Source organism: Taurulus bubalis (genome assembly GCF_910589615.1).
Source record: "Taurulus bubalis genome assembly, chromosome: 13".
Lineage (NCBI taxonomy): Eukaryota > Metazoa > Chordata > Actinopteri > Perciformes > Cottidae > Taurulus > Taurulus bubalis.
In genome coordinates this window covers 16,915,134-16,932,132 of record NC_136601.1, presented here as the reverse complement: position 1 = coordinate 16,932,132, position 16,999 = coordinate 16,915,134, and the positions used below count along the sequence as shown (strand labels likewise).

The window sequence follows — 16,999 nt, the reverse complement described above, 5'->3', positions numbered from 1 at the left end:
ACTTATTGGAAAGCCAAGTATAGCAAAACTATTGTAGTTCAAATGTAAATAGCCTGTTTTTCTCTAAAGGGAAATCATTCTGCTTTCTGTCAAACATCGATAATCTATTATTTCCATGTGAACAAACCTCTCTCGACAATTTTCTTTTGTACCCACAGAGCATAGAGAAATCACTGGCATATTTTCAGGCTTTCCTAACAAGAGCCAACCTGTGCTGGAGCTTTTTTGGTGGCATCAAACCCAGATACTCACACATTTTTCACTAGAAACTCGAACTGATACAACAAAGCCAATGGTGTTTGAGCCCAAATACATCATGATAAATCTCTGTTATCTCAGTGTCATTGTACAGATTACTAAAGATGCCCTGTTACTTCTATGTTTGTGTCCATAGAATGTATTTATAATCTCGCAAACTGGAGTAATCAAAAATAAAATATCTATTCTTTCTGTATCTTATTGTGGTTCTCATGAATATAGAACATGACATTCACTTTCAGCGGGCGTGAAACCAGGAAGTTTGGTGCTGATAATAGTGTTTTTGTATATTTTGTATCCAACAAAATGATTATAGAGAGTTGTTTCTAAAAATTAAGTCACACAGCTTTTGCATGAAAGAATGAGGCCAGCATATTTTATCTTTTATTTTTGAATCAACAAATCCACCAACAATAAATTTATCCTGCTAACAAGTACTGACTTCACAGCCAGAGGTATGGCATGCCTCTGTGCCATTGAACCCATTGCAGTCCAAAAACTATTAAAAAGACAGAAAAAAAAGAGCCAGACTGGTGCATTTGGTGACATATTCTTTAATTACAATGAACAAACACAGTGTAGCTCCTTCCTCACAGCTCGTCAAACTAGCGAAGCAAAGAACCACATGCCCCAGCATGGAGCTTCTGTCCAGAGAAAAGGCTGCTGCAGAGTTGTGTAAAAATAAACTAGATTATCACCCAACGGTGTTGCAGTTTTATATGGTTTTAATGGTTTTTGGATGGCGATGGAGATCTGTGGCGCAGAGGCATAAGCTACAAGCTGTGGCTGCACAGACAGCACTTGTTAGCAGGATAAATTCATTGCTGTGTTTTGGTATTTTTTTTGGGATTTGTTGGTAAATAATAATAATAAAAAAGATGAACTAACACAAGCTTAGTCCTTTAATGCAGCTTTGGTTGCAGCAAACTGTGGCAGCACTGTAAGAGTGGAACAAGCTCAAGTGCAATGTACTATTCAACAGTAAAAGGGGATGGTTTTGTTTTTATGGAGGTCTAGTAAAGAACAGCAGAAGCCCATAGTTCATCTAGTACAAGCAGTCCCGCCTGCAACCGGCCTAAAGCTGCCTGTCGACTACATAATGATCTGCCCTCTGCAAGATGGATGGCCTGGAGATACCACTGAGGCTGCTGAGAATAAAGCTTGCACGCTCTAAGTGTGTGTGAGAGAAGTAACAACAGCGGGCAACAAGCACATTGTACGCCTCTACATGGTATCTATTCTGTTTCCTGTCCAGAAAACCCTGGTCCCTCAAGATGCTGTTTAACGACAAATTTTTCCTACCTAACAAGTACAAACTTCTTCTCCAATCCCGCTGGAAAACTGGACTAACAGTCCAGTTTTCCAGCCGGAGAAGAGGTTTCATGGCAAGATTCACCACTTCTAGAGTGTTTCGCTGCTTCACTAACTGCTCTTGTTATTCACAGCATTATCTTACAGGTTCAGAGCTATTTTGAAGAGGCGTTCCTAGCCAGCTGAGGCCAGACCCAAGACGCTATCTCTTAGTTACATCAGCTGGAGTTCACCATCAGATGGCAGTCCACTAATGCCTTTCTCAGATGTGGCTTACTGGTGGCAGAGGAAGGTTGCGTCAGTGGACCTTTCGTGTATGAACTCACTCGCCAGCCTTTGGTGCTCACAGAATACAGAGGACTCCCAGAGGACTTCCCGAAAGTATCTTATCACTTAGATCACATTACAATGACTTTCAGTGGCACTCAATTTGATTTTCAGTGCTAATCCAGGCTACCAGGCTTTTCACAGATCTTTCAGATCAAATACACTGCAAGTTTCACATCAATATCTGAGCTTACTCCTAAAAAAATCTGCACCATTTTTTTATGTGAAAACTACTGGAAACATCCTTTGAAGTTAAGCCTATTTTTGCCCCAAGAGGCTGAGACGTTCATTCGTCAGTGATGCCTAAATGTTAGTCCTGTGAAGTGAATTCTCCAATTTTTCTGACAAATTGAATAGATGATTGCATGGTAATTTTTTAACCCAAATAGCAGATATTGTTAAAACTTAATCAGAAAGTTTAATAAATGTCTGAACTCACGAAACTTCTACAAATGTATTTTTAAAGATGCAATAGTTTTGCTGATGGGAATCTAATTTGAAGCCCACCATATCTCAAAAGGGTCCGTTTGCCTTCAGTGTTTACGCATTATATACAATACACTTACAATACAGTACAATCTACGCTCTGCCGTAAAATACATTTGGAGTACCTGTTATGTTATTAGTTGTGGTAAAAAGATGACAGCTAATCCATTAGAAATAAGCATCATCTCAACCACAAGAACGTTTCACACCACTGAAAAACATAAGAAAATTCAGCAGCAGTCTGAACTCTCATTTCTCTCTAAATGTTGTTTCTATTCTATTCGCTCTCCTGAAACTACTGATTCACTGGAAACATTTTCACAGCTGTAAAGATGCACTGAGATGTCTTTGTGTGACTGACAGCTTCCCATCTTAGTACGATGCAATAAAGAACATGTTTTTTCCTGCCCACTAGGTACTGGAGAGCATGGCATTTGTTAAAGTGATGTTCATTGTCACTTCCTTTTACACATTCACATCTTTACTCCCTATTCTCACCAGTGTTCAATATATAACCAGAGCTTACATTTTACATTATTTAAAATACAGAGGCTCCATAATTATCAAAAATATTTGCGCTCTTTGATAAACTTTGTGTTGTTGGCTTGACTCAGTAACGATTTCGAGTAAATTGCCTGTCTGAGTTGAAAGAGGAAGGGTGAAGTGGTGTCGAGAAATCCCCAGTCAGCAGTGATGTAATGGCTCATTTGAAGTCCAGTGAAGGCTGGATGAGTCACATTCTTCAAGAATGAACTCCTCTGAAAGTAATTATACTGCTTTCCTGTTCTATACAATGAAGTCTGGAGCGTAAGAGACCAAAACAGGAAATTACATGGGCTATAGGTCGAGACTTGGATTTACGTGACAGCAACCACAAACACATCCAAATAAGCCATGAATATGTTTTCATTGCACTTTTAAATGAGGGAGTAGTGATTAAGTTCTCCTGAATGAGTCGAGTATTGGCTTGTAAATCTATTTCACTTCATAATCAACAGAGGAATTATTAATGTGTCCTGATGCTTTGAAAGTTTTTTTGCATCAGTCATTTTGGTAAACACAGCAGAAAAACTGTTCAAATGCTAAATTATGATATGTTTACAAACACAAAATGCGGATTTTGCATCTTTAAGATAAACTCTTTAATTAGTATACAAATATCACTCAAATAAAAAAAGTAGTGGACCGACCAACCAACTGACATTGCCATCCCAGAGAGGCTGTCACGGCTAAAAAATGTAACTATGCAAGACTGTTGTATAGTCGCGTACTGCCCTGTTATGACATTAAATTAAAATAACCAAGAAATTGTTTTACAGTATTTATGGCTTACAAGAATAACTCACTTCCCTTTTAAAGTGGTGTCATGTGAGAGATATTATTTCACTCCACCAAGTCATGTAATGGTTCAAGCTCCTATTTCTGCCTGTTGTGAGCTTGTGCAAGAATAACAAAGCAGTGATCACAATCCTTGATCCGGGCTCAAGGAAGCGCCTCAGTTATGTAAGACCCAGTCAGAATCTGATAATTCAGTGTGTGTGTGTGTGTGTGTGTGTGTGCGTGTGTGTGTGTGTGTGTGTGTGTGTGTGTGTGTGTGTGTGTGTGTGTGTGTTGGACGGTTGAGCCAGCTAATTCCTTGGGAGAGCGTTGTTAGCCTGGACCATTTGGGGATCTCTCAGGAGAGAGGCACTGCTCCGTTCTCTCATCAGACAAATGACAGAAGGCTGCGTGCTCTGCATGCTGCACTCATCTAGGCCATGATAGCTTCACTGCACAGGCCATATCTCTGCTTCATTTACTCATTGTCTGATAATAACAAGTGTCTCCTTTCTGCTATACTCAATTACATCGTCATTAGCCTGCTAACTAGCTTAAAACAAACCCGCATTGTGTGTCAAGATTTTAAGTTGATGTGACATTTATTACCAAGATGCCTGAGTCTATAGGTGAGGGCCGAAAGGGGAGTAGCACAATATTTATTATGTCTTTATCTACTCTCAAGACCATCCACTGTCTCATCGTAACATTAATTCATTCCAATTTATCAGCTAATGAACTCAGTTAATTCATAATTTCCTCTGTTATCTAAACAATGCGACTGGCTGACATATTGGCCCCTTACTTTGGTTCCCTGCCAGTGAAAAAGTGTTCTCATAGTAATTAGCAAAACAATGGGGGGTTCAGAATCAGATCCAAATGAAGAGCAAACTAGTGAAAGCCATACAGCATAATTGGCAGCCGGGGAGTTTTTACGTACAATTAAATGAGTGTGAATAAGAGCAGGGAAATGCGGCAGCAATGTCGAGTGCCAGACCAGAAACAGCTGCAAACCTGAGACACACTGTAACAAAACCACCATGGGAAACACAAAGGGAGAATTCCAATCGAATGCCTTTTAGTTTCATCTGTACTACACTGTCACATTTCCTGCATTCTTGCATTCTTTCTCTGAAAACAGGATGTGCCCCTTTGTTTGTGAGGGAAGTTCCATCATGTCAAAGCAAACTTTGTTTGCTACCATGCTGAACAGCTGTGGCCTCAATCAGTAATCCTCGCCTTCCCCGAAGTAGAACAGACAACACAGGAGGAGCAAGTTACTTTATACCACCCATGTGTATTCCCCCATTGTTTGAACACTCTCATTTCCCCCTTTGGTCTCTCCCTGTTCCAATTATTCCTCTTTGCTTTACTGTAATGTCAAATTTTCAGCTCATTTGCTTTCACCACCATACCCTTCGCTCCTCGAACCTGCGCCAACTCTCATCCCAGTCACCAGGGTTAAATACTGGGCCAGAGTTCAGAGCAGTGAATTAAACAGAACAAAAGTGTCTTTTAATGAGACAAAAACAGACAGGAAACAGTATCTTGAATATCCAGCATTCCTTCCTTTGTTCGCTGCCACTGACATGAAATCAAAAAGCAGGTCCACCCAAGCAGTCAAACTATAATACATCACCAGGGCTGGGGGTATATATGGCAGGCCGTTTCAACCAGCTGTCATGGGATTTTTAACGAGAAAACAATGACAATTTAATATACTGCTGGTTCATGACGTCTCTGTTTCCATGAGGCCAATACTTTTCCTTGGCTCTCAACACTCTGAAACCAGAGTCTTATGCGGGATTAGAATAAAATGTGCAGCTAAATACTTCAGAGATTGTTTACTGTTGATTGTAAATCCTCATTCGACCTCATCCTGAAGTGAAATCTGGCAGTTTCCTCGTAGACTAAAAATATTTTTTCATTCTTCAGCTGGATTATGCAGCACGTCACTCAATGTAAAATCACAAGTCGCTAGTGATGAATCACACCTTACAACCGCAACATTCACCTCGGCCTTGTCTGTTTCTCTAAGCAGTGTTGCTCTGACAACGGAGAGGAGACACCTGTAAATGAATCGGTGAAGGCAAATGACAGCGAGATATCAACAAAACCATGGTGGAAAAGTCATTGCTAGGAAAGTGCAAGATGCTCTTTTACAGGTGACTCAAACTAAGCAGAGCAAGTTCTTCCTTTTGTTCAAAGCTTGGATTTGTAGTAATAAGTTACAGCAGAGTCAAAAAATTACAGCACAATGTCTTAATGAGCATTGTTTCTCACAGCAAAGCTGACACACTTCCTTTTTTGAAGCTGTCTTCACATGGTGTCTGAGCTAAATTTGTGGGTTTCCGGATTTAGAGGAAGAAGTGAAACTCAAAGCATAACCAGTACCGACATACAGGAAGCATATGCAAACTAGGGCGAAGGGCTCCAAAGACGTGTGGTGTGACAGAAGCAACAGTCAATTCAGGAGATACTGAAGGTGGAGGCACATGAAGTACAATGTGTTGTCACTACTGTCGGAGTATTTTTTCAGAAAGGTGAAAAGCTTTCAACATTGCATGTTAGAACCAGACATGGCCAGCAAGGTCAGCCTTTTCTCTGCACTCAATCTGAAACTAAATTGAATTAATCAGATTCATCAACAATAACAACAAAAACGTCTATGAAATTCAATGAAAAGGCATCTTTATTTATGTGCATTCATCTGTACAACAATTTATAAAAAATAAAAATAAACATATATTAACAAGAACTGTACACAAAAACATAAACGTAATTTGATTAAACAACAGATCTGAACCCCTTGGACAGTTTAAAATCCATAATCTGTCATTTGTAACACTCTCCTTTTTAAAAATGTAAGTATTTACTGGCATAATATTTAATGTAATTGTCAAATGTGGTACAAAATGCTTTCTAAACTCTGTGCAGCGCTTTCTTGTACGGCCAGACAGATGGAAGCTGTGTCTGGTTTCTGGAATATGTCTCACATATCCGATGCGATGCTGCAGGGATGTAGTCTTGCCGGCTGGACGCAGCGTCGCCAGGGGTCTGAGGGTGTTCTTGCATTTTGGAATGGAGTGCCCTTTTAATTTCTGATGTTAACCTTTTCCCCTGGAGCAGCCAGGGGAGCATTTGCTCCGTCAGATCGGCTCTGGTGTAGATCTGCCTGTCTGCTCTGCAATGGCCAGCCATGTCGCCCCCGGCCTGTTTCTCCCCTACGTGGCTCGCTTTCTCTTTCTGTTCACATCTCTGCAAAAGAGAGGGGAAGAGAAAACTACAAAAGCTCAGGAGCCAGAATAAGAGGACGCACCGGCATATTAAACACAAACAGAAACATGCACCGAGGTGAGCCTTGTGAAGATGCAGTGGAAGGGGGGAGGGGTTACAATTAATTTATTAACATTCATTCTCTCTGCGTTAAGACCTCTAATAGCAGCAGATGTTTTTGTTCTTTGAGGTTTGTGTGTGTGCACAGGCCTCAGAAACACCACTGCGTTGGTGCTGATAGTAGAATCATGGTGCTCATGCAGTCAAGTATGCTATTACCACAAAAGGTTGTGTAGATAGTCCACCTGAGTCTCCAGACATGGCATTTACACACAAGAGGTGCTTAGAGATAAATGGAGGTGGGGGTGGGATAGTAGTACAGGGTAGAAACAAGGTGGCTACTACTGGGGACTTTTCAATTTGTAACAAAACATGCACTCTCTCTGGCACTCTTCTACCATTACACACTGCTGCCTGCTGGCTTGTCAGCTTAAGTGCTAAAGGAATAAAGAAAAGACTGAGTAGGAGGGGGTGTAATTCTCTTAAATACACACCTGCAAGTTCCCGGTCCAGCATGTCGATAAAACTCTCAAGTTCCCTTGTGTCTCCCAGCTTGGCTGCGGAAAGATGACAGAAAGAAATGGGATTTGAGAAACTATAGAAAAGCAGTGGAACATTTTTGTGGAGAAATGCAGCTCAGTTCAATGGTATTTCCTTTGGACCAAAAGCTAAAAACTAATCTAAATCACAGAATTTTGGACCTGAAGCTTTAAAAGAAAAGAAGAAGAAAAATGTCAGATTCTCTTCTATAATCTGAGATACAGCTGTACAATCAAGGCAGTTTGATGCTCCTACCAGGATCTCTACTGTAAATATCTTCAGGTATGCTGCGTAAACACAGACAGAGCGGATGCCACCTCCTTGTTTTCATCCATTGAAATCTAACAATAGTCTTCTGTGCAGCTGCATGCAACAAAATGCAACAGCTCTCATTAATTTACACAAACCTAACACAGTCTCATTGCTACATAACAGCACACAGAAAAGAGAGAAGGGGTCTGAGACGTCACAGTCACAGCGGCAAGAGCTTTGTTGTGTAAAAACAAGAGAGCTCCCAGCCTAATGTAAAGGTTTTTTTTGTGTGGTTGTGATAGAGATCAGAGCAAACGTGATAGTGATCACTGTAAGAACGAGGGCTATCTGGATGGAGATAGGCTGATAGGAGCCTCCAGTACCTTTCCGTGCCAGCGTTATGCCTGCTGTGTGAAGCTCTTCCTCGCTGGTGTTCAAACTGTTTCCCAAAGAAGCTTCGCTGCCTGCGGGGAGACGGAGGGAGGGAGGAGAGAAGAGGGGGAGCGGAGATAATAAACAGAAGACAAGCACTAAGGCCAGCCCGTGCAAATGAACATCAACAACAACAATGACAACAATTTTAAAACAATGCAGGAGCTGCTCATAATGATAATAGCATCCAGTAAATTTAAGATAAATGCGTGTTCTCGGTTAGAGATTCCCAAGTGTCAGCTTTTGAAACGTTCGGGGGCCAGAATGCTCTCAATAATGACGACGCATGGGAACAGAGAAACACACTTCCTTCTTTTATCTCATGACTGTCGACAAACGCACAACAGCAGCAGCAACACACACACACAAAAATTCCAGACAATTACGGAAGATGGGTTGTGCGTAATTGCAGTTCATTCTGGTACACCCACTGCTATTCTCATGCGCAAAACAGCCACTTTAATCGAAGTGTACAGTGATGTGTCCTCTTGTAACACTAATTTCATGCAAATGAAAAGTGTCAAGCTGCAGTTGTTTGTGCTGATAAAGGGGCTCAACCGGCACCCATGGGAGCTCCAGCAATGGACACACTAAATAATGTTCTTCCTTTCACACGCTTTGTGAACTAAGCAAATATCATCTTTATCACAGCCGCATTGTTTTAGTGTGATGATGATTTTGCCACTCACTGTAGTCCGAGTCCTCGACGCCGCTGTCGTCCCCGAGCCCTGCGCGACCTTTGGCCTCCTGCAGGACGTGCTGGTATGCATGAGGTTTGCTTTGAGAAGGGGCCTTCAGCTCCTTCACCACATCCTGGAACTCCTGCAGCAACTCGCCCAACTCCAAGTCTGGGGAAAATGTGACAGCAGTTGGAGAGAAACCACATTACTCCACTAAAAGAAAATGTTCTCGAGTTTTTTTTTCAGAAATCAAAAAATAGTCGAAGTACTAAAAAACTAACATTTACACATGTATATTTTTGAAATAAAACCAAAGAACTAAAATCTCTTAAATATTGATGAATATAAGAAATTATAGGAAACAACAAATACATTCTTAGTTAGAATCAAATTAAATGCAGTTGAAGTTTGTCAGTGAGTTGAATCAGATAACTTGATGTAATAAAATACACCTAACAGCCCATAAGGCATATAAAACATCTAATAGCCTGTAAAACATCTGGTCTGCTTACTGTGATACATAAATATTACATTTTAAATCCAAAGTTCTACGCTTTGGGCTGCAATGAAACAACACTTTTGGACATTCCTTACATAATCATGAAATAACGGATGACCACACCTCTGTTTAACCGCGTTTTATGATTATGATGATAGAGTTTTAACAGTTCCCCGTGGGCAAAAGAAAGCAAAAATAGTAGCAAATGTTTGATGCAGTAAAACAAATATATAAGCACACACACTTTCAAAAATGGCAATGTCCTGGTACGTTGTGAAGGAAGACAGCCAGCAGGAAGTATGACATTATTAAAACGTGTAATTTACCCTGTAGTCTGTTCAAAATGCATCAACAAATAGGAAAGCATGCTGAGGGAAAAACATATCAAGCTACATTATTAATAAAACTGCTCACTTTCAAAGTGTAACTTTCATTTGTATTAACTATGTGATATATATGTTTTGTTTTAAAGGATCAGGCAAGTGTGGAATTTGAAGAGGTGAACAATATAGTGTACACTACAGCCTCTGATAAATAATTATACAGGAGTCAGCAGTTTGTTACACGATCACTGATTAAAACTAATGGCTCAAGTAGTCATCAGGCTCACCTGTGGTAATGTCTGCGGTCATGATAGAGCAGGGCAATGAAACACACCGGGCTGCTGCGCGTCTGGATTCACAACGGTTAAAGCTGACAGTCAGGGCGGTAGTTTTATTATGAAGCCCTCCACACACTCACACACACACTCACACACACACATGCTCTGCTAGCGGACCCAAACAACCAATCATGTCGCAGAAAAACCTCAGCGTTCTGCTGTGACTGGAAAAAGTGGGCGGAAAGTTAAAAGGAAAACTCTCCACAAATGAGACAGACAGACAAATGAGAAGAAGCCATTACCTAACTCTTTTTTTCCCTTGCTTTGAAATCAAGAAAGAAACTGTGTGTTCATAATATATGTAGGCCTGTCTGGGTTTTTTTTGGCACGTGGATCTCGCTACAATAGGATTTTACATTAAAGAGGAATCTGAGTTTGAGTGAAGTATTATTGAAGAATACAAACGGGGATGATGTGCAACCACTCTGTAAAGGTGCTGTCACACTGCAGTCAGATCCTATCATCCTCTAAAACATCTGGGATATTTTACTTAGCCACGTCGTTTTGATCGGGTGAATTTGTACTTATTCTTGACTCACTTGAATCTTGTGCACTTGAATAGAGAAAAAAAGTATCCATGAGTCATAAAACTTTTTAATAGCATAATTCTGCTGAGCAGTGCAGTACTTTGCTCCATCGATAGAGGACCCTCAAGTGCAATTTCTGTTGTACTCTGGTCCCTAACTTGAAGTAAAGGTATTAGGCCTACGAGGGTAACACACTCCAATATAGCAAATTTATTCTAACGCCTTTGACAATGCTGAGGCTAGTGTCTGATTCACTGCTTCCAACTTTGCACGGTTAAGAAAAACTGAGAATGAAGGTTTTTTTGCAATTCTAACTGTGGTGCAAGCTTAGGATAGGATAAGGCTTGACTCTGTCTGAAACCCACTTTCAGATTTGTGAAAGCTTTACTCTATTTGTAAGTGTGATTTAGATGTTGCTTTCTTTACATCTAGAGCACATTGAAAAACAATATACTACAAAATAAGAAGTCATTTAAGTCAATTAAGTCATAGTATAGCGTGTCGAAACAAAATCATGAAAGTCACAGGTGAAAAAACCTGCACCTCGGCACATAAAATAATGTAAAATAAAACAAAACACCCTTCTTTGTGTCTTGTTGTTAAATAGCAATTGAAGCAGTTTGGAGTATTTGCTGAATGTTATGTATTTGCATGATCTCTGCAATTTTGAAGATATATCCACATAGTGGAGTGCACTTTTAAGGAAGTTACTTTGGCTAAAAGAGGATGTAATGGTACTAGACTTCTTTAAAATTAGCTTGAAGAAAGAACTTACTTCCTCAAAACTAAAAAGGAAATTTACTTCAAAATTCTTCCAAAGAATTACATATTTTGATAGTTCTTCAAGATATTCCATTTTTCAGATTTTTTCCAAACTAATCTTTCATACAAAAAACAAAAAATGACTTTACAAAAATACCAATTGATGTTATAACTTTTATTAAACGACCACTGGATCAAAACAGCATACAATGAAAGGAACCGGTGCACTCAACAACAACAACAATTACAGTTTTCATTTCAAAGAGTTTAGTTGAAAATAATGTATGAATAAATAGACTTCAACATCCAGTGACTGTCAAGAAATATTCAACACTTGGATGAGCATAAAACTCTAAGTGAAATTTTGCATCGCTCCAGACTTTGGATCGGAAAGATCAGACATTTTAGCTTTAAAAAGGTAGTGAACTACACATCCCAGAGTGCACTGCAATAAGAAACAAACAATCTTAGAGCATCAAATTAAAGGTTAAATTAGAACTTGCGCTTTGTAGAGCCTGCTGTATAAATCCCTAAATTTGATTCAGTTCACCTTTAAAATCATTTTGGAGCAAAATGATTACAAACAAGTCACAAATTGAAGCTACTAATGTAGCTTCAATTTGTGAGATTGTAAAATTAACATCATAAGATGAAAGGCAAATTGTTATTCAGTGGATAAGTTACATGTTTTCGTAGTTTTGTTTGAGCCAGTGACAGCTACAAACTGGCCTCCTGCACTGGCCCAAGCACTTAGTTCCTTAGAACAATAGTTCCTTCTCAGGTTTACCTTAAGGTGGATGGTGGGAATGAATGGCTGAGAGGTGAGAGAGAAACATGACATAGATGTGAAACAGAGGGATACAATCTTGTCCTCCCACTCTTTACAGTTTTTAATATATCTTCTGTCATTAATGTGGGCAAGAACATCCATGACAAGCTAATCTTTGACAGAGAAGTGGCTCATAAAGAAAAATACAAAAAGAGTCTCAAGTGAAAAGATCAAATCTCAGCTCCCCTGTCTAGCTTAACAAAAGCGCTATGAAACAATAAACAAATGTCTCAGATCAAATTGCTCAGGATGATAGATGACTGCCTGCTTGTGGGTTAGATCCTCATGAGGCTCAGTAAATGCTAAGGTCAAACACTGAAAGTGAAGAAGCCAAACACTAATAGTTAGTATCACTCAGTGTGAGAGAAAACTGAAGTCTGAAGTCTGAAGGTTGTGCGTTCAACCCTGATGTGGTGCAGTGCATTTGGAGGTTTCACACCCACTGTTGGCTCTGTGGCTCAGAAGGTACAGCGGGTCAGTGGAGTGGTCTAAAATAAAAATTAAATATAGGGAGAGAATATTAAGTGCAAGTGGAATTGCTGGTTATAACTGGTTTGTAAGGTGCAAATGATGAGTTAGAGTCCTCACACTAGTGTCCAGAGACTGTCTCCTCCTGTTGTATTGGACAGACAGAAGGAGGGCTTTATGAAACAGAAAAACACAAATTGATTGAAAATGCGGCAGGCCAGCCCAACATGGGGTAGTTAAGACCTTTCATGCAGCACAAGACACTGAACGTCGCAGAGAAATTCTGTTGTCTTCAGTGTTCCAGAAGCCCTGCCGTCATCTGAGGAGAAAAGAAGAGAAGACATAGTAATTTGAATCCCATTCAGACTTCTGTGCCAACAACAACAACTTCTGCAACAGCTACTACAACGTCAAACACAACTAGTACAACAGTTACAACAACAACAACTACTACTACTACTTCTACTACTTCTACTACTTCTACTACTACTTCTACTCTAGGTTATTAAGGTTTGGATGACTTGATGACCTTTTAGGGAGCGATCACATGATCGAGGGTCGGCAGGAAAAGTGTAAATTCTGACATTTATTTACACTTTTATGGCATACAATACAATGACATTTTATGATACTATATTATAACATTTTGCTATGCTTTTTTATAACTCTTATGATTTGCTATAGTATGATGTAACCCTGTTTTGTTTAAGGCTATGACTTTTTAAGTATATTTTTAAGACTATATTATAACAATTTACACTATATTATTACATTTGCTATGGCATTTTTATGGTTAGGACATTTTCTGACATAAAATATATAAAAATGTCATATCAAACATATAATATGCCATATTGTACATTATGGCAACTGATAAGACATATGACATATTCCAATGCACTTTATGTTTTTTTATGACATCCAATATTCTATTTTCATGAAGCTTTTCTGACTCATTTCTGACATTTTATACTATGACATTTTTTACATTTCTTATGACTCTTTCATGGCATACTAGGATATGTTATTTAATTTATTTACTATGCTGTGATGTTTGTGATAACATTTTTATGACACATTATACAATCATATTTGTATGATATTCTTTTAGGTTATTATGAGATTTTCTGATTGTGATATGGCATACTATACTTAATCATACTGTAACTATAATGATACTATAATCAAAGTTAAAAGACAACGTTTTGCTTAACAGGTGTTTCCTTACTCTGAGTTCATCCAGCATCCTCTGCTTGTCTTAGATCGCGTCTCGGAGTCCATGAACTGCATGAAGCCTCCCTGTGGTTCTCAAGCTGCTCCTCCGGCACTTTCTGGGGAATGGAGACACCAACAAATACATTGCAGACAAAAAATCATTCTAATATAGGAATCATGTCATTTGACTGTTGCAATTTCCAGCTGTGTTCAGATGGTAAATTACCTATTTCTGTGACATTGTGACTTGGCATCTGCCTACAATTCAAGAAATAAAAGTCGGATTTTGTGGCCAATTGTATCACATAGAAAAATAGGGATGTAAAAAAAATAGAAGATATGCTGCCAAATGTTGTCTATGATGCCTCAAGAATGCACACGCACACACACGGCAGATTATAGCCCACCCAGTCCGTTTTACCTGCTGAAATCCCTCTCAAGGGACAATACAACCCATAAAATGCAGTTTTCCACTTGTCAAATAGTGACTACAGATCCTACCGTGTCACTGAAAGGTTATTTTATGCTTCAGTCTAGAAAGTCACTTTAAGGCTCTGTCACTTTGCTTTGCTCTACAGCTTTTTCAACAAGGGCTCCGACCCAATCTTACAGAAGCTTATTCATTCAATATGGAACAACAGGGTGTTTTAAAGAAACATTCACATTCTGACCATTAATATAGCAGCTAAAAAACTATTGGCCATGCAGAGACAATAATAATTGTCTACACACGCAGAGAATGAAGGCACTCTCCGTCTGTGTGTCTTTGTTTACATAGCCTGGCCAGCCGCATCTGCTTTTAGTGCATGTGAGCGTGGCCCACTGGTTAGCCCACTGCTCTCATACAGCGGTTACAGCCACCCAAACCACAGATGTGTCACAGTAACGTAGAGCCCACCCTATGGCTCCCCCTCAGGTCAACACTGTTAGCTATGTCAGCACTTTCAACATAGTTAGCACTGTTAGCACAGGTAACGTTGAGATGTAGGCCATGTTGAAGAATCTATCAAAATGTACCAAATCTCGGATCTAAAACAAATAAAATCCAACAATGAATGTGTTCTGTGATAATTCATAATTTATCTGTGTTGAAAGGAGTTGTAGTTGCTGTTAGCGGTTAGCTGTAGCCTACTAAGGGCAAGATGTATCCCATGATTGGGTCAAGTCTGTTGACAAACTAGGCACGTGTGCGTGACAGTGCTGCTCTCAGAGGCCACACACAATGGAATACCATAACATTCACGACTACTACTATCATGTGGATTTGTGCCGTTTGGGCTTCAACCAAAATAATAAGTAGAATATCGTGAGTGTAATAAAAAATGTGTGGATTATCCTTAGTGTACTAGGATAATATTGTAAAGCATGCGCCCAGGGCGTATTAAGCAATCCATGGATTATATATATATATATGTGTGTGTGTGTGTGTGTGTGTGTGTGTGTGTGTGTGTGTGTGTGTGTGTGTGTGTGTGTGTGTGTATGTGTATGTCTAGCATATCTTTTGAATTTATGGTGATATAACCATTAATACAAAAGGAGACCATGCGGATCAAAAATGGCCTTGACCACAGATGGATTATGGCACGGGTAAAGTGGACACGTGCCTTGTGCCTTGAGCCAATGCAGGGCACTTGGCCTTACGATCTATTATTATCTTTTTATAAATAAAATATTTTTGTAAAAAAAAAAAAAATGGGGTAAATGTGATTTTGAAAATGTTGTATGATCATGAAATTGTTTGAATGTTTTGTAAATACATTAGCTGATTAAATAATCATGGTCAAACTCTCTCTGTCAACAGTGAGTACTTTGCGTTTATGCAAACACTTACGCAAAGTGCGTTTGCATAAACGCAAAAAAGAAAAAGGAGCTAAAGATATCGCCTTGGTACAACAAATACCCTCCGTTTCAACATTTTGATTAAAACACTGTGGAAGGTGATGCTGGTACTGTTACTGACGCTTCCCGTCAGCAACTGCGAGGGAGAACGGTCTTTTTCGCAAATGTCCAGGATAAAAAATTAACTAAAAGGATGACACATAGGCACCTCAACATGCTGTCACTCATGGTATTTGGATCGGATCGCATCCGTTTTTGTTTTTGTACTGTGGTCGTGTATGGCTCTGTACCATAGGCTGCATATAGCTCTGTACTTAATTTGATGATCATTTATGTATTCTCTCATGGTTTGTTGTTGTTGGTTTTATTCAAGTTTAACAAGTCAAAATAAGAGATATAATTTCAAAGTACTCGTTATATTTTATGATGTTATCGCCTTAAAACATGGGGGAAATTTGATTTTGCGTGACTGTGGTTAAATAAATGTAGTTTATGAAGCTGTTATTGCTGCTTGACTGCCTCATTGGGTGCTTCCCTTGGTTTTTTTAAACTGTTGTTTTTTTTAAAGCACCAGAAAATATGGTCTGACGCAGAATATTTCGTCAGATGAAATATGTAGTGAATTTTGGAAATGATTACATCGATCTTTTTTTCAATACATATAGACTTTTGACTGAGTTAATTGACTGAGTGCTGCATCGCTGACCGTGTGTGTGTGAGAAAGATTGAGGCTAACACTCAATATTAACTTGAATGAATAAAGTGTGCGTGTCCAGGGCCCGCGCTCATGATAATCCATCCAGGGCTTAGACAAGAGGGTTTTTAAACCAACATGAAGTATGAATTAGGGTTGCCTGAGATATAAATAAATACTATATAAATAAATAAAGATTATTAAAGTACTTCATTTTTATTACTGATGCTCACCTAGAAGAAACTACTATTTTTACATGTTCCAAAATGAATGCAACAACAAACATTAAGCATTATTTACGCTGTATTGGTATTATTTAAAGAGGTGTTATAGAGGCTTCTGGTCATTTGGACAAAACAAACAAAAGAGAACAAAAAGCTGTTTCAGAGACCATTATGAAACAAACAGGAGGCAGGTGTGCAAATAAAAAACAGGTGTGTTAGCATATTTGGTAATAAAACATTAATCCTGTCCCATATAGTTTAGTGTCAAGATATGTACACACACACATAAGCCCCACACTTGCTCATTGTTTTATTATTGCGCAAACCATGCGTGTGCAACTC

The 16,999-nt window shown here is 39.2% G+C and overlaps 1 protein-coding gene across 1 annotated transcript; it reads right to left on the bottom strand.

Moving 5' to 3' along the window:
* Positions 1–6,390: 6,390 nt before the first annotated feature.
* On the bottom strand, positions 6,391–10,112 carry LOC306745637 (regulator of cell cycle RGCC). Its single transcript, XM_079228467.1, has 5 exons — positions 10,049–10,112; positions 8,949–9,107; positions 8,211–8,291; positions 7,530–7,592; positions 6,391–6,957 (listed from the first exon to the last, which is right to left on the bottom strand). The coding sequence occupies exons 1-5, from the start codon at positions 10,068–10,070 to the stop codon at positions 6,950–6,952; spliced, it is 333 nt and encodes a 110-aa protein (XP_079084593.1). The 5' UTR covers positions 10,071–10,112; the 3' UTR covers positions 6,391–6,949.
* Between the last annotated feature and the right edge of the window lie 6,887 nt (positions 10,113–16,999).